Raw genomic sequence first — 21700 nt, forward strand, 5'->3', positions numbered from 1 at the left:
ACTGCATACAGTGATGTGTCGGTGTAGATTCTTACACTGTGATCAGTTTATTGCATAGAGTGATGTGTCGGTGTAGATTCTTACACTGTGATCAGTTTATTGCATAGAGTGATGTGTCGGTGTAGATTCTTACACTGTGATCAGTTTATTGCATACAGTGATGTTTGATTGTAGATTCTTACACTGTGATCAGTTTATTGCATACAGTGATGTGTCGGTGTAGATTCTTACACTGTGATCAGTTTATTGCATACAGTGATGTGTCGGTGTAGATTCTTACACTGTGATCAGTTTATTGCATACAGTGATGTGTCGGTGTAGATTCTTACACTGTGATCAGTTTATTGCATAGAGTGATGTGTCGGTGTAGATTCTTACACTGTGATCAGTTTATTGCATACAGTGATGTTTCGTGTAGATTCTTACACTGTGATCAGTTTATTGCATACAGTGATGTGTCGGTGTAGATTCTTACACTGTGATCAGTTTATTGCATACAGTGATGTGTCGGTGTAGATTCTTACACTGTGATCAGTTTATTGCATACAGTGATGTGTCGGTGTAGATTCTTACACTGTGATCAGTTTATTGCATACAGTGATGTGTCGGTGTAGATTCTTACACTGTGATCAGTTTATTGCATACAGTGATGTGTCGGTGTAGATTCTTACACTGTGATCAGTTTATTGCATAGAGTGATGTGTCGGTGTAGATTCTTACACTGTGATCAGTTTATTGCATACAGTGATGTGTCGGTGTAGATTCTTACACTGTGATCAGTTTATTGCATACAGTGATGTGTCGGTGTAGATTCTTACACTGTGATCAGTTTATTGCATACAGTGATGTGTCGGTGTAGATTCTTACACTGTGATCAGTTTATTGCATACAGTGATGTGTCGGTGTAGATTCTTACACTGTGATCAGTTTATTGCATAGAGTGATGTGTCGGTGTAGATTCTTACACTGTGATCAGTTTATTGCATACAGTGATGTTTCGGTGTAGATTCTTACACTGTGATCAGTTTATTGCATATCAGTGATGTACATGTGGTGTAGATTCTTACACTGTGATCAGTTTATTGCATACAGTGATGTTTCGGTGTAGATTCTTACACTGTGATCAGTTTATTGCATAGAGTGATGTGTCGGTGTAGATTCTTACACTGTGATCAGTTTATTGCATACAGTGATGTGTCGGTGTAGATTCTTACACTGTGATCAGTTTATTGCATAGAGTGATGTGTTAGGTGTAGATTCTTACACTGTGATCAGTTTATTGCATACAGTGATGTGTCGGTGTAGATTCTTACACTGTGATCAGTTTATTGCATACAGTGATGTGTCGGTGTAGATTCTTACACTGTGATCAGTTTATTGCATACAGTGATGTGTCGGTGTAGATTCTTACACTGTGATCAGTTTATTGCATACAGTGATGTTTCGGTGTAGATTCTTACACTGTGATCAGTTTATTGCATACAGTGATGTGTCGGTGTAGATTCTTACACTGTGATCAGTTTATTGCATAGAGTGATGTGTCGGTGTAGATTCTTACACTGTGATCAGTTTATTGCATACAGTGATGTGTCGGTGTAGATTCTTACACTGTGATCAGTTTATTGCATACAGTGATGTGTCGGTGTAGATTCTTACACTGTGATCAGTTTATTGCATAGAGTGATGTGTCGGTGTAGATTCTTACACTGTGATCAGTTTATTGCATACAGTGATGTTTCGGTGTAGATTCTTACACTGTGATCAGTTTATTGCATACAGTGATGTCGGTGTAGATTCTTACACTGTGATCAGTTTATTGCATACAGTGATGTGTCGGTGTAGATTCTTACACTGTGATCAGTTTATTGCATACAGTGATGTTTGTCGGTGTGAGATTCTTACACTGTGATCAGTTTATTGCATACAGTGATGTTTCGGTGTAGATTCTTACACTGTGATCAGTTTATTGCATACAGTGATGTGTCGGTGTAGATTCTTACACTGTGATCAGTTTATTGCATACAGTGATGTTTCGGTGTAGATTCTTACACTGTGATCAGTTTATTGCATACAGTGATGTGTCGGTGTAGATTCTTACACTGTGATCAGTTTATTGCATACAGTGATGTGTCGGGTGTAGATTCTTACACTGTGATCAGTTTATTGCATAGAGTGATGTGTCGGTGTAGATTCTTACACTGTGATCAGTTTATTGCATACAGTGATGTGTCGGTGTAGATTCTTACACTGTGATCAGTTTATTGCATACAGTGATGTGTCGGTGTAGATTCTTACACTGTGATCAGTTTATTGCATACAGTGATGTGTCGATTGTAGATTCTTACACTGTGATCAGTTTATTGCATACAGTGATGTGTCGGTGTAGATTCTTACACTGTGATCAGTTTATTGCATACAGTGATGTGTCGGTGTAGATTCTTACACTGTGATCAGTTTATTGCATACAGTGATGTTTCGGTGTAGATTCTTACACTGTGATCAGTTTATTGCATAGAGTGATGTGTCGGTGTAGATTCTTACACTGTGATCAGTTTATTGCATACAGTGATGTGTCGGTGTAGATTCTTACACTGTGATCAGTTTATTGCATACAGTGATGTGTCGGTGTAGATTCTTACACTGTGATCAGTTTATTGCATACAGTGATGTGTCGGTGTAGATTCTTACACTGTGATCAGTTTATTGCATACAGTGATGTGTCGGTGTAGATTCTTACACTGTGATCAGTTTATTGCATACAGTGATGTGTCGTGTAGATTCTTACACTGTGATCAGTTTATTGCATAGAGTGATGTGTCGGTGTAGATTCTTACACTGTGATCAGTTTATTGCATACAGTGATGTTTCGGTGTAGATTCTTACACTGTGATCAGTTTATTGCATACAGTGATGTGTCGGTGTAGATTCTTACACTGTGATCAGTTTATTGCATACAGTGATGTGTCGGTGTAGATTCTTACACTGTGATCAGTTTATTGCATACAGTGATGTGTCGGTGTAGATTCTTACACTGTGATCAGTTTATTGCATAGAGTGATGTTTCGGTGTAGATTCTTACACTGTGATCAGTTTATTGCATACAGTGATGTGTCGGTGTAGATTCTTACACTGTGATCAGTTTATTGCATACAGTGATGTGTCGGTGTAGATTCTTACACTGTGATCAGTTTATTGCATACAGTGATGTGTCGGTGTAGATTCTTACACTGTGATCAGTTTATTGCATACAGTGATGTGTCGGTGTAGATTCTTACACTGTGATCAGTTTATTGCATACAGTGATGTGTCGGTGTAGATTCTTACACTGTGATCAGTTTATTGCATACAGTGATGTGTCGGTGTAGATTCTTACACTGTGATCAGTTTATTGCATACAGTGATGTGTCGGTGTAGATTCTTACACTGTGATCAGTTTATTGCATACAGTGATGTGTCGGTGTAGATTCTTACACTGTGATCAGTTTATTGCATACAGTGATGTGTCGGTGTAGATTCTTACACTGTGATCAGTTTATTGCATAGAGTGATGTTTCGGTGTAGATTCTTACACTGTGATCAGTTTATTGCATACAGTGATGTGTCGGTGTAGATTCTTACACTGTGATCAGTTTATTGCATACAGTGATGTGTCGGTGTAGATTCTTACACTGTGATCAGTTTATTGCATAGAGTGATGTGTCGGTGTAGATTCTTACACTGTGATCAGTTTATTGCATAGAGTGATGTGTCGGTGTAGATTCTTACACTGTGATCAGTTTATTGCATACAGTGATGTGTCGGTGTAGATTCTTACACTGTGATCAGTTTATTGCATACAGTGATGTGTCGGTGTAGATTCTTACACTGTGATCAGTTTATTGCATAGAGTGATGTGTCGGTGTAGATTCTTACACTGTGATCAGTTTATTGCATAGAGTGATGTGTCGGTGTAGATTCTTACACTGTGATCAGTTTATTGCATACAGTGATGTGTCGGTGTAGATTCTTACACTGTGATCAGTTTATTGCATACAGTGATGTGTCGGTGTAGATTCTTACACTGTGATCAGTTTATTGCATACAGTGATGTGTCGGTGTAGATTCTTACACTGTGATCAGTTTATTGCATACAGTGATGTGTCGGTGTAGATTCTTACACTGTGATCAGTTTATTGCATACAGTGATGTGTCGGTGTAGATTCTTACACTGTGATCAGTTTATTGCATAGAGTGATGTTTCGGAGTAGATTCTTACACTGTGATCAAACTATTACCTTCTTGTTTATTGAAGCAATATGCAGATTCTTCGGGATAACAATCTACACCAAAACGTCTTGCACTGTAAATATCAGTGACTTAAATGTGTATTCTCCTTGAATGTGCAAATACAAAAGAACATTACAAAAACTACACTTACCATCTAAAGTTCCTTTCATCACATAGATAGCATTCACTTTGGGGTTGTCATAATCTCCCTGAAGGAAAACATGAAAACTTAGCTTTTTCTGATTAAATTATCACTGAGGTAATATATAATGGATGAGTGAGTGAGTGAATGAGTTTAGTTTTACAACACTTTTAGCAATATTCCAGCAATATTATGGCGGGGGACATCAGAAATGGGTTTCGCACTTTGAACCCATGAGGGGAATCGAACCCAGGTCTTTGGCATGATGAGCGGAAGCTTTAACCACAAGGCTACCCCACCACCCCTATAATGGATGCAAACCGTGGAAAAACAAATACATTCAAATAAATATATATATGTCAGGGTAGAGACTGCGATCTGGTAGAATCGGAGATTCTACCAGTAGAGATTGCGATCGAGTCTCTACTGGTAGAGACTCTAGTCTCCTGAAGTAGAACTTATTATATGGAATAACCTATGCGTCGAGTCTCTACTGGTAGAATCTCCGATCCTACTAGTAGAGATTGCAATCGTAGTCTCTACTGGTAGAGACTACGATTATATGGAATAACCTGTGCAAGCAAGTGCAAGCTTATGCAAGCAAGTATAATAAGTGGGGATAATGTTTTCCTATTATTTGCCAGTTATAATTGAACTTATTTATTGTTATAATATCTTGTTAACTTTATTTGTTAAGTCTGTTTTGGAGTAAGGTATTTTGTTTTTGGTTTTTCTAGTGTTATATCTGAATAAAATGCATAGTACTGTTCAGAAAAAGTGTCTTTGTTGTTTACCCACAGATCACGCGGAGTTTCTACCAGTTGAAGACGATTGCAGCCTCTACTAGTAGGATTGGAGTTTCTACCAGTTGAATTGGAAAATGTACTGGTAGAATCTCCGATTCAACCAGTAAAGACTACGATCGCAATCTCTACTAGTAGGATCGGAGATTCTACCAGTAGAGACTCGATCGCAGTCTCTACTGGTAGAGACTCCGATCGCAATCTCTACTGGTAGAATCTCCGATTCTACCAGATCGCAGTCTCTACCCTGACATATACATAATCTTTAGCCTTTGACTTCTCGGCTTCAGAGCACACATGACTGGATAGAGAAACAAGCTCCTTCAGTAATGTCAATGAGTGACCTAATAGTGTTGTTTTGACAATATTATATTTTATGAATCACAGCTTTTTAGTTTTTAGTGTTAAGTTACACATCATTCAGGAAATCTAGACTACCATTATTACACATGCTGCAATCCATGAGCACAAGCAATCAATTGTGCCCCAACAATTCATACTATGACGTATTTAGCCTTAACTTGTCTGTCATCACCTCTAGGTGTTCCATGTCAAGTTCATCTTCGATAATCTCCAGGGTATACGTTCCGATAAATCTCCACTAGTACCTGGATGCATCTCCAGCTCGGCCTGATAATTTTATTACCTCACTTTGCTGGCTTTGCATTCTCACAGTAGACAGTCAGATAAACAGTTACAACCAAGCTTGCCTGTTTGCAAAAAAGATAGTGGCCGCAGCTGCAGCCGAAAAGGTTTTCTCACTGTGCGACTCGGAAGATGGGGAAAATTATTAACACAAACTAATAGGTCTGAAACCTTCAAAAAATATATGCAAGAACTCCTTCTACCTCTTTCAGAGTACCTCTGCAACAACTGTGTTGTCAAGTTTAATCGGTTAGATAAAAAAGCGGAAGTGAAGTCTTGTGATTGGTACGCTCAGCTTCCCAGCGTAGACACCTGATTGGAAAAAAGCTAGCCAAGGAAGGTAATAAAATTATCAGGCCGAGCCGTAGATGCATCCAGGGTATAGTGGAGATTTATCGGAATGTATACCTTGGAGATTATCGAGGATTATCGAGTTGTGTACAGGTCATTGTACCGATACCTGTCCATGGTTGTATATCCCAATACATGTATGTATGTTTACATCTCTACCGTCATTTAGATATTACGGCTTCACGGCTTTACAGCTACGAGTAGGATACCTGGTTGATGGACTTCACTTATCGTAGCAGAGTTGGAATTGCAACTGGATTTATTTCTGATTGTAATTGTATTCATTTATTTTATAACAATAAACATGATTTGACTCCATTGTGAGCTAGTTCCTCCTTCAACATACAAGATGACCAAAACAGGCCTGAATAGACAAAAGATTATTATATACAAACGAGAAAGAAATTTGGTCACCAGTTACAAAAAAAGTGAGTGAGCAAGTTTGTAAGGCCTAATGCCACTATTAGTATTATTCCAGAGACGCCAACCTTGAATCTAATGAAAGCGAGTCATGACTGGCTGGAGAAAGGCCCGAGCACCAATTCTATGAGTTAGGGGTGAGCACGTGGTTGTTTCACTTACATACAGGCTATGACATGCATTCGGAAAAACTTGGTGAAACTTCGCCGTCAATAACACGCATTATGCACAATCAAGATCCAAAACATCACACGCTAAGCTTCTGAATGCTTTTACCAGTGTTGACTCAAATAAATCATTGGTGACTTATGAAATTGTATGCCATAAAAAAATCAGGGTTTTTTAAAGACAAATTGGAGATTTTGAATTTGAAAATCAGAGTTACTCTGCCAGAATCAGAGTGGTTGGCATCTCTGTTATTCCAGCAATATCACTTTGGGAAACACCAGAAATGGGCTCAATAGAAGTTCATACATTGCATCCATGTGGGAAATTCAACCCAAATCTTTGGCGTGACGAGCAGATGTTTTAACCACTAGGCTAAGCTACTGGCCCCTTATCCAAACAGAAAAATATAGTCAATCAGACAACCTCAAACACATAGCATTCATCCTTTAACTGGGATACCTTTCTCAAAGAGACTTCAGTGTGATAACTCACCTTGATAAACTCAACTGTTAACTTTCCATCAATCTGCGACGTCTCCCCGTTAACACGTAGTTTGCCCCCTTTGACAGAGAATGGAACGATCTCATCATGTGCAACGCCTCGGCCCACTCGACTGTATATGTCCAGCTCGCTCACGATGGTGTGCTCGCCATTTAAAACAACATCAAAAACCTGGAAAGAAATCGAGAATTATTAGTTATTATGTCATTGATACCAAGAGTCTTGTGTGCTTGTTCATTATTTAATGTTGTACCCATCATTATTCCCTGTATAAGAGTCTGTAAATAATGAAGCCAGACAAACCAGAGGTTGACATCATGAGCATGCCTGACAAACCAGTGGTTGACCTCATGAGCATGCCAGACCAACCAGCGGTTGACATCATGAGCATGCCAGCATGTCAGACAAACCAGTGGTTGACATCATGAGCATGCCAGACAAACCAGTGTGACATCATGAGCATGTCAGACAAACCAGAGGTTGATATCATGAGCATCCCAGACAAACCAGAGGTTGACATCATGAGCATCAAACTATTAAATGATGAAAAACATCAATCCAGGCAGCAAGCCTGATTACTCTATCCTGTCAGTTCCTCTTATTACAAGATTGGCTGCTGAAGACCAGTTCTAATCCTGATGTTCACAGAGTATGTTGATGGTGAGTGAGTGAGCTTAGTTTTACGCCACACTCAGCAATATTCCAGCCATATGGCGGCGGTATGTAATTAATCGAGTCTGGACCAGACAATCCAGACAATTTTGTGGCAAGCATGGGTTGCTGAAGACCTATTCTACCCCGGATCTTCACGGGTCTATGTTGATGGTAATACACTACATTTCTTAACACTAAAACTACCACCTTGTTATGCTAATATGGTTATTTCATCATTAAAAGTCGAAACTAGAGATATAAATATTTGACTAAATTCAGAATTTATAGCAGCAGGTGTAGTCTGTCATACAGAACCTGAAACAAATATGTCAAAGAAAGCCCATCCAAGTCTACAATAAGGAAGGGTTACAATATCACTTGCTTGATGACGTTGTTAGAACCTACAACCAAGTGTTGCTCTCACTCTAATAAAGAAGACATTCCTCCATATGTTGTTTCCTTCCTTACTGCTTGTTCTAAATGCCTCTCAAGAAGTTAACATGGTTAAGTATAGAAAGTGTGGCAAGTCAAATTTGTATATCACACTGTACCGGTGTCCAGTTGACTTTCCAACGTTAATTATGTTGTTTATTTAGAAAATCAGCAAGAAAACGGTCGGTATAGTGGAAACATTATCAGGGCAAGTGACTATACATGTGCCACTGTACCGGAGTACACTATCAATTTTATGTTCATCATAGAGTGTACATGTTAGTCTACACCAGTGGCGGTATGCACATGCCGGGTGTAGCTAACATGCTCTTACACGTCATGTACAACGTTGTTAAGCCAAGGCTTTACTACGCCCCGACTTAACGGATTTACGTCCAGGCGCAGTGTGCTACTTTTACATTTTCGAAAGCTTTTAAACCACGGGGAAAAGGCGCGAAACAACTTCGCGTAACATCTTACTACACCTGGAAACCCGGCCATGTTGGGCTTTCAGTGCTACGAGTTCATATTGGTCTGGAGAGTAGATCCACTGATTCATTCGCCGCTGAAGAGACAATGAAACTATGCGAATTGTTCGACTAACTGTAGATTGGTGAACATTGACAGAATTTCCCAACTACATTTTGAAATGATCCTGTAGCACAAAACCGTAAGGTTAGAAGTACCTGCATTTCCGGAGTAAAGGTGGAATTGAGGAAGGAGCTATAATCAATATCACCTCTGATGGTATCCACTTTCTTGAAAATTTCAATTCTCCTGAATCTAAATCTTCTGTACAGATCAAGGTCTACATATATTTCTAAAGGGGTTGACCCTCTTCGTAATATATGGTTTCTGTAGAACTATCGTCTGCCATATCGGTATACGACTTCTGCCATTACAGGGCTACGCCTGCTGGGTAGGTGGCGTATGAATACGAGCTGCTGGGTAGGTGGCGCCTGGCATAACTTTAGCTTTGTCTAAGATATGCATACCAGTTTAATGTTACGTCCAGGCGCACATTTTACTTACACCAGGACTAGAATTTATGCCCGACATATGCATACGGCCACAGGTGGTGTATGCTGGGCACAACCATGAATCTTAATCCCATTATCTTATTCAACAATATGTTAAATATATAATGCTGACAGATATTTGCAAGAAATCGAAAAGAAATTTACTGCGTGCTTGTTGATGTTGATGAAGACCCAAATAGATAAATTTGATAATGAGTGAGTGAGTGACTTTGGTTTAACGCCGCTTTTAGCAATATTCCAGCTTTACACATTGCACCCATGTGGGGAATTGAACCCGGGTCTTCGGTGTCACGAGCAAACGCTGTAACCACTATGCTACCCAACCGCCCCCAAATACCATTGCAAATAGATTAAATCTGTTGGACATATAACCTAAATCCTAAGATTAAATCTTGTTTAACGTAAGGGTGATGCGACAGATGTTTCCATAGTAATACTGGAGTATGACAAGGTGACGATGTGTCACCCTTCTTTTTTGCACTGTCCCTAAACAATCCACAATTTTTTCTCTTTTTCACAAATACATCACAACCACACTGGGCAATTATCCAACATGTCCTTTTCAACTTGTTTCTCCTGTGTTTCATTACAAATAAAATGCAGGCATCATTAATACATGAACTTTATCACAATGAATAATGCATGAAAGGCGTGCTACTCGTCACTTTTTGTTATGTAGATGTCAGTTTAAAAAACATGCCACACATTTCTGCATAAAATGAACAGAATTACAAGTAGGGAAGGCAACAGGAAAATCTAGTTTCAGCTGAAAACTTAATATTGTGTCATCGAATGGGGGTTCAAATGGAATGACCAATTTGAAAAAAAATCAGTGGAAATCTGCAGATCAGCAAAAAATTGCCATCCCTGTACAAGTCACCTGAAACTGCATCTTAATCAGAAGTATTTTTAATAACCATCTACTCATTGCTGCAAAATATCCAATAGGCTTGACATGTTAGGACAAAATATATATTCAATACAGTCGAACCTTGTTTGTGCAGACACTTGAGTTTTATCAATTACGTCTGCATAAACAAATTTCTCGATATCTGAATCTTTTCACTGACAAAATTCTACCCTGAAAGAAACTTGCCCCAAGAAACAATACCAGAATAGGACCACCATGCTATCCCTTCAGTACAAATAACCCAGACTAACGCTTACTGTCTGAAAATATATAATTCTGACAGAACAAACAATTCCATGTAAACTGAAAAGGAGCCCAAGTCTGCGGGGTGATTATAACCTGAACTTGTGGAAATCTGGACATATGTGGTTTTCCCATAGCAGAAATAGCTGCACAGAATGTAAAATGATGTGGTCCAGGTACAGCGTGACAGATTAACAAGGTCATGTCCCCTTTACTGTGTTCACATCCCTTAAGTTATTTCAAGATTCAACATGACAACAGTGGAAATGTTATCACAAACGTATTAAAGGCCATAATCCTGAAACATTGCCACCAGCCTAATCTCCCCATACTGCCCACCCCCACCCCCTTGTCTCCATATCGACATCATCCAGGTTTACAGCCCACCACCCTAATCTCCCCATACTGCCCACCCCCACCCCTTGTCTCCATATCGACATCATCCAGGTTTACAGCCCACCACCCTAATCTCCCCATACTGCCCAACCCCTTGTCTCCATATCGACATCATACAGGTTTACAGCCCACCACCCTAATCTCCCATACTGCCCACCCCTTGTCTCCATATCGACATCATACAGGTTTACTGCCCACCACCCTAATCTCCCCATACTGCCCAACCCCTTGTCTCCATATCGACACATCATACAGGTTTACAGCCCACCACCCCAATCCCCTGCATACTGCCCACCCCTTGTCTCCCATATCGACATCATACAGGTTTACAGCCCACCACCCTAATCTCCCCCATACTGCTCCACCCCTTGTCTCCATATTCGACATCATACAGGCTTACAGCCCACCACCCTAATCTCCCCATACTGCCCACCCCTTGTCTCCATATCGACATCATCCAGGTTTACAGCCCACCACCCTAATCTCCCCATACTGCCCACCCCTTGTCTCCATATCGACATCATCCAGGTTTACAGCCCACCACCCTAATCTCCCCATACTGCCCTACCCCCACCCCTTGTCTCCATATCGACATCATCCAGGTTTACAGCCCACCATCCTAATCTCCCCCATACTGCCCACCCCTTGTCTCCATATCGACATCATCCAGGTTTACAGCCCACCACCCTAATCTCCCATACTGCCCACCCCACCCCCTTGTCTCCATATCGACATCATACAGGTTTACAGCCCACCACCCTAATCTCCCCATACTGCCCACACCCTTGTCTCCATATCGACATCATACAGGTTTACAGCCCACCACCCTAATCTCCCCATACTGCCCACCCCCTTGTCTCCATATCGGCATCATCAAGGTTTACTGCCCACTACCAGCCTAATCCCTAACACTGCCAACAACCACCACCCTCATCCTCTCCCCATCCTTTCCCATTCCACCCACCAAAACCTTAATTCCTCTCCCTGCACACAACCACCACCCTCATCCTCTCCCCCTCCTTTCCCATTCCACCCACCACCACCTTAGTTCCTCTCCCTGCACACAACCACCCGGATCCTCATGCTCTGCTCCACCCACCACCACCTTAATTCCTCTCCCTGCACACAACCAACACCCTAATCCCTCACCCCACCCACAACCAACACCCTAATCCCTCTCCCCACCCACAACCAACACCTAATCCTCTCCTCCCACCCACAAACCAACACCCCAAATCCTCTCCCCCACCCACAACCAAACACCCTAATCCCTCTCCCCCACCCACAACCAACACCCCTCCCTCACCCCCCACCCACAACCAACACCCTAATCCCTCACCCCACCCACAACCAACACCCAAATCCCTCTCCCCACCCACAACCAACACCCTAATCCCTCTCCCCCACCCACAACCAACACCCAAATCCCTCTCCCACCCACAACCAACACCCTAATCCTCACTCCCACCCACAACTAACACCCTCTCCTCTCCCACCCACAACCAACACTTAATCCTCTCCCCACCACACAACCAACACCCTAATCTCACCCCACCCACAACCAACACCCTAATCCTCACTCCCACCACACAACCAACACCCTAATCCTCTCCCCACCCACAACCAACACCCCCTAATCCCTCTCCCCACTTTCCCACAACCAACACCCTAATCCCTCACCCCACCCACAACCAACACCCTAATCCCTCTCCCCACCCACAACCAACACCCTAATCCCTCACCCCACCCACAACCAACACCCTAATTCCTCACTGCCCCACCCACAACCAACACCCTAATCCTCTCCCCACCCACAACCAACACCTAATCCCCACCACCCACAATCCCTCCTCCCTCCCACCCACAACCACACACCCTAGTTCCTCACCCCACCCACAACCAACACCCTAATCCCTCTCCCCACCCACAACCAACACCCTAATCCCTCTCCCCACCCACAACCAACACCCTAATCCCTCACCCCACCCACAACCAACACCCTAATCCCTCACCCCACCCACAACCAACACCCTAATCCCTCTCCCCACCCACAACCAACACCCTAATCCCCCCATATTGCCCACTACTACCCCCATGTCTCTGTATCTACAATATCCAGGTTTACACCTGACATAGACTGTTGTTTTACTCGTGACATTCACACATAGTAGTCAGGACTGAATTTCAATAAATCGACATGAAGGCAACAGCTGAACTGTTCAGGTGCAGCCATCCCTTGGGAGGCATTAAGCTTCCAATAAGCAATAACACATGTGAACACTATAACTGATTAAACAAAGACCAGATATAACTGTATTTTCTCTGGCTCTAATCCAGTGACAGCCTCGCAACCTCAGGTTAATATTCCTGTACATTGATTTCTGTAAAACACTTCGAACTATTCCACCAACCACACAATACCAATACAACAGTCTAACATTCAACCTCAGCATCTACACAGACGTACCATGAGTACTTCACATGACTGGAAACCCCAGAGACTAATTACTGCCAACAGTCATAACGCCAACAGCGACAACACCAACAGAGACAAAGAATCGTGTATCAACGATGCAGCAATGTGATCCACATCTGATCGTTCACCGTTCATCGCTCACCTGGTCTCCTGTCGAGCCAGGTCATACATCATCCCTTACTGCTCTTCAACAATGGCCATGCCAATCTCTCAGTCATTAAATCTGGCTTGTATCAATCAATTAAATTCACAAGCCATACCGTAAATCAGGAATAGAAATGGAATCCTTTTAAAGGGTGCCAAAGGACACAAGACAAATAATTTAGGCGTACCTTTGTAAAATAAGTGTGCACATACCTATTCAAGATCCAATTAACTTTTAAAAATCACAACTATTATGTCATTTTAATTCATTGTTCAATACATCAGTAAACATAACGTAAACATGAAAGCTGGATTTCATAACACCATGAAGACTGTTCAGTTTTGTCCTGGACCCATATACCATTTATGCTCGCAGATAAGCCAAATTTTGAGAACCACAAAAAGCAAAGGAGTCGACTTATCTCAAGCTGTACTTTACCATTGTTTTGAGGCAACAAGCCCATATTTGGTTAGTATTCTGTAGGTTTTGGTATTATCAGTAATGCTGCAACAATGTGGTAATATGGCATTGAATCATGATAAAGGCTCCCCATACAATTCAGCGAAATTACAATAGGATTGTCACGATTCACTGGCATGAACAGGTGAATCAAATCAAAAACTTCCAGGAGTTCAGTTCATTGTTTTGTGATCACTGTAATTGGATATTTATGAATTTCTTAAAAAGGAAAGTTTTTACTTGAAGTTGGTGCTATTTATGAAAGTGAGACATGCAAAGTGGAATACATTCAAGCCAGGCAGGATAATAATCAAAACTTAAATATTTAGTATATGAGAGTGAGTGAGTGAGTGAGTGAGTGAGTGAGTGAGTGAGTGAGTGAGTGAGTGAGTGAGTGAGTGAGTGAGTGAGTGAGTGAGTGAGTGAGTGAGTGAGTGAGTGAGTGAGTGAGTGAGTGAGTGAGTGAGTGAGTGAGTGAGTGAGTGAGTGAGTGAGTGAGAGCGAGATATTAATTTTATACCGCTCTTAGCAATATTCCAGAAATATCACGGCAGGAGACACCAGATATGGGCTTCGCACATTGTACCCATGTGGGGAATCGAACCCAGGTCTTTGGCGACCTAACTTTTAACCACAAACCTATCCAAGCACCCCATGTTAAAACAGGAAGTGATACATGGCTAGGGGCAGGGTGTATCGTATCTCAAGGTAAGAATCTGGAATGCATCACTACATCAGGGAACTACAAACTTCCGAACAAAAATCAAAGCAACTTTTCATCATTCCTTGAGAGGAAACGAAAATCGTGTAACAGCAGCTTACACATCTGGGATATTTTAATGAAATTAACTTATTACAGTTATTTTGAACACGTTACATGTTATGATGTTGCACACTGCGAGGGAGACAGCTGCAGTGGTAACATAGGGTAGTCATGGTCGATACAGTTATCACAAACTTTCCCGCCTCCATGAGACAGCATTTCAGACAGAATAATAAAAGTATCGTGTAAAATACCAACTAAATTTGGTGGTGGTGGTGGTGGAATTGGGTTTAACGTCGTGCTTGAGAATATTTCGCTCATATGACGAAGTGCATGCGTGTGTATGTGTATGTGCGGCTGCTTGTACTAGCCTAGACTTAAACTGGTTTTATAGTGCTAGCCCACTGAGATACCATGCCGCAGTGAAGCATGAATACCCCACTCAGACACATTATACTGACTCCGAGCCGACCAGTCCTTGTTGTACCCACTAATGCCGAGCGCCAGGCAGGGACCAACAAGTACCATATTTTAACGTCTTTTGGTATGACGCGATCGGGGATCGAACCCACGACCTTCCGCACTCCGGGCCGACGCTCTAACCACTACACCACGGAGGCGGTCTCCAACTAAATTTGGAGAAAGGAGAAAAAAGAAATACCCTCAAAAGACATATCAATACCCAAGCGAATGATAACTTGTGAGTATACACAATGACAATTTTCTCTATATTTGGTGAATGAGTGAGTATTGGCACATCAGCAATTTTGCAGCTACTTGCAACTACTTTATATTTGGATCCCTGTTGAGCAAGTGACTTCATGAGTTTGGTAGCTACAGATAACATTTTTGGTCATGAGTTATGTAGGCGCTTGTGTTCATCTCAATTGGGGATCCTTATTTTCCTTTGAGTAACCAAATAAATTGTACCCACCTCACTCAAACTCAATTGCATATTTTGCCATTTCCCATTACTCATAAAAATATAATAAAGTTTAAATCTTGGTTTACGTGTTTCTTATTAATAATTGATATGCAATGTGAGAAATGATAAGAAAAACTGCAAGTTGCCAAGTTCATGTGTTGAAATAGAACCTCTCAATATAACTCAGTTATTTTATCTGTCCACTGGTACGCAAGCTAAGATTTGACATTTTTGTGTGTATGCATGTAAGATAAAACTTATTGAGTATTTACAAAAATTCAAGCATACTTGTACGCAATAGACTCAATAGGAATTGAGATTTCACATAAATATTTGAGTAATTTATGCAGATACACAGCTTATCTGTACTTCTGTAGGTTGATGTCTATTTGATGAGCATTCCAATTACTGTATATTACCCTCTATAAGCCGAATTTTTAGGACCAAAAAAATATGTCTGTAGAAGGGGGTAGTCTTATCTATGAGATACAATTTCACGGAAATATTTTTTAGCTCGCATTTGCCCTACCAGGATGATGTTACAGGTTACGGGTACATCTGCCAGGATGAATAAATGAATGATGAATAAAATACATATTAACCTGTACGTTTTCATTATTTCAACATATTATTACATATTAGTCATTATATATATATTCAACGTCTGCTTGATGTGCGATAAATGTTATGCAGTTCTTAGGTGATTACCACCTTCATTATTTTAAATACTTGGGTACTGATATACAGATGCAATAACACAATACCCAAAATACAAAAGATCAAATTTCAACTACATCACATACTTTCAGAATGTTGCTTGTTTGTAATAATTTCAAAATATTTCTTGTTTTTTACAGAGCTGCAGATAAGTTTTTGGGTCATTGAGTTATGTACTCGCTTGTGTTCATCTCAAATGGGTAAGCTAATTTTCCTTTGAGTAACCAAATAAATTGTACCCACCTCACTCAAACTCAATTGGGTCATTAATCATTTTCCCTTAATTGTAAAAATATAATAAAGTTTAAATGTTGGTTTACATGTTTTTTATTTATATTTGATCTGTAATATCAGAAACGATAAGAAAGACTGTACGCAATAGACCTAATAGGAATTGAGTTTTCAAAAAATATTTGTGTAATTTACGCAGGTACACAGCTTATCTGTACCTCTGTTTTTATCATTCTGTTTGTGATACAGACCTATAAACAAACATATCCAAGAAAGTCTATTCAAATCTAGAATATGTGGCGAGTCATGCTTACCACACTTGCAGAAAATGAAGAAAGTACAAGGCTCTCTTTCATTATATCTTATTATAATTTATTAAGCATTTATTTCCGTGTACAATGTTCATTACAGAGAGTAGATGTTGGAGCAGATTGAACAGATTAAACACATCTAAAATAGTCTTTAATAAGCTAACTCTTTGCTAATGTTTTTCAGAAGGTCTTCCTTCAGGTACATAAAGCATTTTCTGCTGCTGAACATTGTTTCAATAAAATATTGTACAAAATAAAAAAACTTGCTTTTTTTAGCTGTTATAAGAAGACAACTAGTTACAGTGATAGAATCAGTGAGTGAGTTTAGTTTTACACTCTTTTTAGCAATATTCCAGCAATATCACGGCTGGGGACACCAGAAATGGGCTTCACACATTGTACCTATGTGGGGAATCGAACACAGGTCTTCGGCTCGACGAGCGAATGCTTCCACCACTAGGCTACCCCACCGCCCATATAAGAGTTATAAAACTGTGGAGGGTGAGGTGAGGTGAGGTGAGGTGAGGTGAGGTGAGGTGAGGTGAAATTGGGTTTAACATCGTGCTTGAGAATATTTCGCTCATATGACGATGTGCATGCGTGTGTGTGTGTGTGTGTGTGTGTGTGTGTATGTGCGGCTGCTTGTACTAGCCCAGACTTAAGCTGGTTTAATAGTACTAGCCCACTGAGATACCATGCCACAGTGAAGCATGAATACCCCACTCAGACACATTATACTGACTCCGAGCCGACCAGTCCTTGTTGTACCCATTAATGCCGAGCGCCAGGCAGGGACCAACAAGTACCATATTTTAACGTCTTTTGGTATGACGCGGTCGGGGATCGAACCCGCGACCTTCCGCTCACCAGGCAGACGCTCTAACCACAACACCACGGAGGCAGTCATAAAACTGTGGAAAAAAATGTCATTTATTGTAACGTACTGCACTTATTGTCTTTACAACACATGCAGTGGCGAAGGTAAGCCATACTGACAGTCAGACACAACCAGCAATAGGCTTATTCATTTGACAATATCCTATCACAGGTAATTGCTACCCAGCAGCTATTCCATCAGGATATCAAACTTCACAGCTGAATAACTGATAATGAAGACTTCTCAATTTCAAATTCATTTATTCAGTACAAGTATTCATTTCATAAATAATTATCATGGTCATGAATGTTTTACATCAACCCATCCCAGATTATGTGTTGCACTAATGACTATAACACATTCAGCTGCAGAACACATTCAATTTAAATTTAATAATTTAATAATTTAATAATTCTCAATAACTTAATAACTGTTCTAGTGCGTGGTTTCTGTGTTATGTTGCTTTTAGCAATATTATAAGAGTTACTTATACCCACATTTCTTCAGTGTATCTGTCAAATCCCCATCTGTTTTGGTAGCAAGTTGGGGTGGTTGGGTAGATTGGGGTAAAAGAGTTCACTCCTTATGCCAAAGACACGGGTTCGATTCCTCACATGGGTACAATGTGTGAAGCCCATTTCTGGTGTCCCCCGCTGTAACCATACTCACTTACTCACTGGTAGCAAGTCAGACAAGCCTTCTACACAAGTATTTCGAAAAAACTGATATCTTCAATTGCTATGAAAATATCTTGAATTAAATAATAGAGATATCTTGAAATGAATTAAAGATATCCTGAATAGCTATATTCTTAGATATCTGCAGCTGTGTAACTATAGACATCTATCTCGAAATGAATTAAAGATATCCTGAATAGCTATATTCTTAGATATCTGCAGCTGTGTAACTATAGACATCTATCTCGAAATGAATTAAAGATATCCTGAATAGCTATATTCTTAGATATCTGCAGCTGTGTAACTATAGACATCTATCTCGAAATGAATTAAAGATATCCTGAATAGCTATATTCTTAGATATCTGCAGCTGTGTAACTACAGATATCTATCTCGAAATGAATTAAAGATATCCTGAAAAGCTATATTCTTAGATATCTGCAGCTGTGTAACTATAGACATCTATCTCGAAATGAATTAAAGATATCCTGAATAGTTATATTCTTAGATATCTGCAGCTGTGTAACTATAGACATCTATCTCGAAATGAATTAAAGATATCCTGAATAGCTATATTCTTAGATATCTGCAGCTGTGTAACTATAGAAATCTATCTCGAAATGAATTAAAGATATCCTGAATAGTTATATTCTTAGATATCTGCAGCTGTGTAACTATAGACATCTATCTCGAAATGAATTAAAGATATCCTGAATAGCTATATTCTTAGATATCTGCAGCTGTGTAACTATAGACATCTATCTCGAAATGAATTAAAGATATCCTGAATAGCTATATTCTTAGATATCTGCAGCTGTGTAACTATAGATATCTATCTCGAAATGAATTAAAGATATCCTGAATAGCTATATTCTTAGATATCTGCAGCTGTGTAACTATAGACATCTATCTCGAAATGAATTATGAGTGAGTGAGTGAGTGAGTTTAGTTTTACGCCACACTCAGCTATATTCCAGCTCTATGGCGGCGGTCTGTAAATAATCAAGTCTGGACCAGACAATCCAGTGATCAACAGCATAAGCATCGATCTGCACAATTGGGAACCGATGACATGTGTCGACCAAGTCAACGAGCCTGACCACCCGATCCCGTTATTCGCCTCCTAGGACAAGCATGGGTTACTGAAGATCAATTTTCAAACCCAGACCGTCCACAGGTTCAAATGTAGCCGGAAGTATTTGAAGGTACATATTTCTGCAAATCATTTCCTGCTCTGTTTTGGACTGGAACATTTTGTTTGCCATACTTTCTTTCCGGTTACAGATATCAACAACTGATACATAAACATAACTTCACATCTGTAATTTGATTTTTGATATCAGTATAGCCCAAACTGAAGATGTCCTGAATGTAAATAAAACTATATCTCTCTTAGAAGATATTCTTCATATCTCTGCAACATTTTAAGACCTTAGTAATTTTACTTCAATAACGACAATGATTAAGAGATATCTTTAATTATTTACAGATATCATTAAAACTTTATAGATATCTTTAAATAAAATACATATAAGTTCAAAACAATTGAAGATATAAGTAATTATTTGATAAATGTGAAAATTGTTTGCCATAAACAAGGCCTTTTTATTGAGGTCTCAAGATGAAAACTGATATATTGACAGATGTAACTCTGAAGATGATGATGAAGATGAAGATGATGATGAAGATGATGATGAGTTTGCTTTTACACCGCTTTTACTTTCAGCAATATTCCAGCAATCTCACAGCAGGAGACACCAGAAATGGGCTTCACACATTGTACAGTGGAAACTTTAAACATTAGACTATCCCACCACCCTTAACTCTAGAAAGTGACGGCATTAATATAAGTCACGTCTAAGACCCATCTGATCGTAACTTTGTCTAGTACTTATCCTGTCTCAGAATTCCTTTGGGGACGTTAACAAGAAGACAAAACTTTAGAGTGTTTTTTTGTTGTCATTTTTATGCCAAGACAAACGAACAATATACCAGTCGTCCAAACACCTAGCATGTCAACTGTTAACTAGAGAGTGTGTGCCTCGTACACGTATTAGACTCTCAACATATAACACAGTGTGACTCAGTACAGAAACACTTCCTTGTGTGAAACATGAAAGATTATCATCTGCCAATGGTGTAGCGTGTCAGGACATGAGGCCTCCATACACATAACCCATTCCCTTTCAAACAAAAAAGTCCCTTTCTACTTTCTAAACACAACCAACTGACCTGACAACCATCTAGATTGATGAGTGTATTTGCCATTGCACAAAATGAGGAAATTGGAAGAAGCCAAATATGTTCATCCTGCTGGTCTATATTTAAGCATTTAGAACATACACTTGTGCAACCTGAAACTGTAAACTGCAATCTCCTATTCATACGAACTTGCAAACAGTGTATGCTAATATTTCCTGTTCAAAGACTGCTGAAACACAGATGAGAAACTGGCTTGGGTGGGTGAGTGAGTGAGTGAGTGAGTGAGTGAGTGAGTGAGTGAGTGAGTGAGTGAGTGAGTGAGTGAGTGAGTGAGTGAGTGAGTGAGTGAGTGAGTGAGTGAGTGAGTGAGTGAGTGAGTGAGTGAGTGAGTGAGGTTTTATGCTGCTTTTAGCAATATCCCAGCACTATCATGGCGGGAGACACCAGAAATGGGCTTCTCACATTGTACCCATGTGGGGAATCAAATCTATGTCTTCAGCGTGACGAGCGGACGCTTTAACCATGAGGGTACCCACCGCCCTTACTCTGATGACTACAAGGACACCAGACAGTGAATGACTCACCGTTTTACTGTTTGTGTGACTGTCATGAAGTAAGATAAAATTATCTCATCAGACCTAAAATAATCTTGTTATAATTTTGTATCATCAAAACCAAAAGTCAAACATTAAAATTTATTTTATGTTGAGCTCAAGGTGCAACCTGTTTTTGTCTGGTGCAACAATTGTATCACCTGAGGTTGTAACGAGTGCAAATTGCTTTCATTCTCTTAACCCAAGTCCTGTCCTGGGAACTGGGTCTACACACCACTGCTGTCTACCAAGAAACACCTGCAGGTTTATACGACCTTGTACATGATAGCTCGAGAATCATGCCCTTTCAAACAATCGCAAGAGGGATTTGGGATTTCAGAAACAGTCAAGTA

General features: G+C 40.2%; 1 protein-coding gene across 1 annotated transcript in view; it reads right to left on the minus strand.

The window, feature by feature from the left end:
* The window catches only part of LOC124266571 (malectin-B-like), a 34341-nt gene that overhangs the window by 862 nt on the left and 11779 nt on the right, over positions 1-21700 (minus strand). The window contains exons 2-3 of the mRNA XM_046701389.1: positions 7288-7467; positions 4418-4475 (exon numbers count right to left, since the gene is read on the minus strand). Coding sequence (XP_046557345.1) covers positions 4418-4475; positions 7288-7467 — 238 coding nt within the window. The remainder of the gene's footprint in view (positions 1-4417; positions 4476-7287; positions 7468-21700) is intronic.

This window comes from Haliotis rubra, unplaced genomic scaffold, assembly GCF_003918875.1.
Source record: "Haliotis rubra isolate DU_JTF1 unplaced genomic scaffold, ASM391887v1 Scf1266, whole genome shotgun sequence".
NCBI lineage: Eukaryota > Metazoa > Mollusca > Gastropoda > Lepetellida > Haliotidae > Haliotis > Haliotis rubra.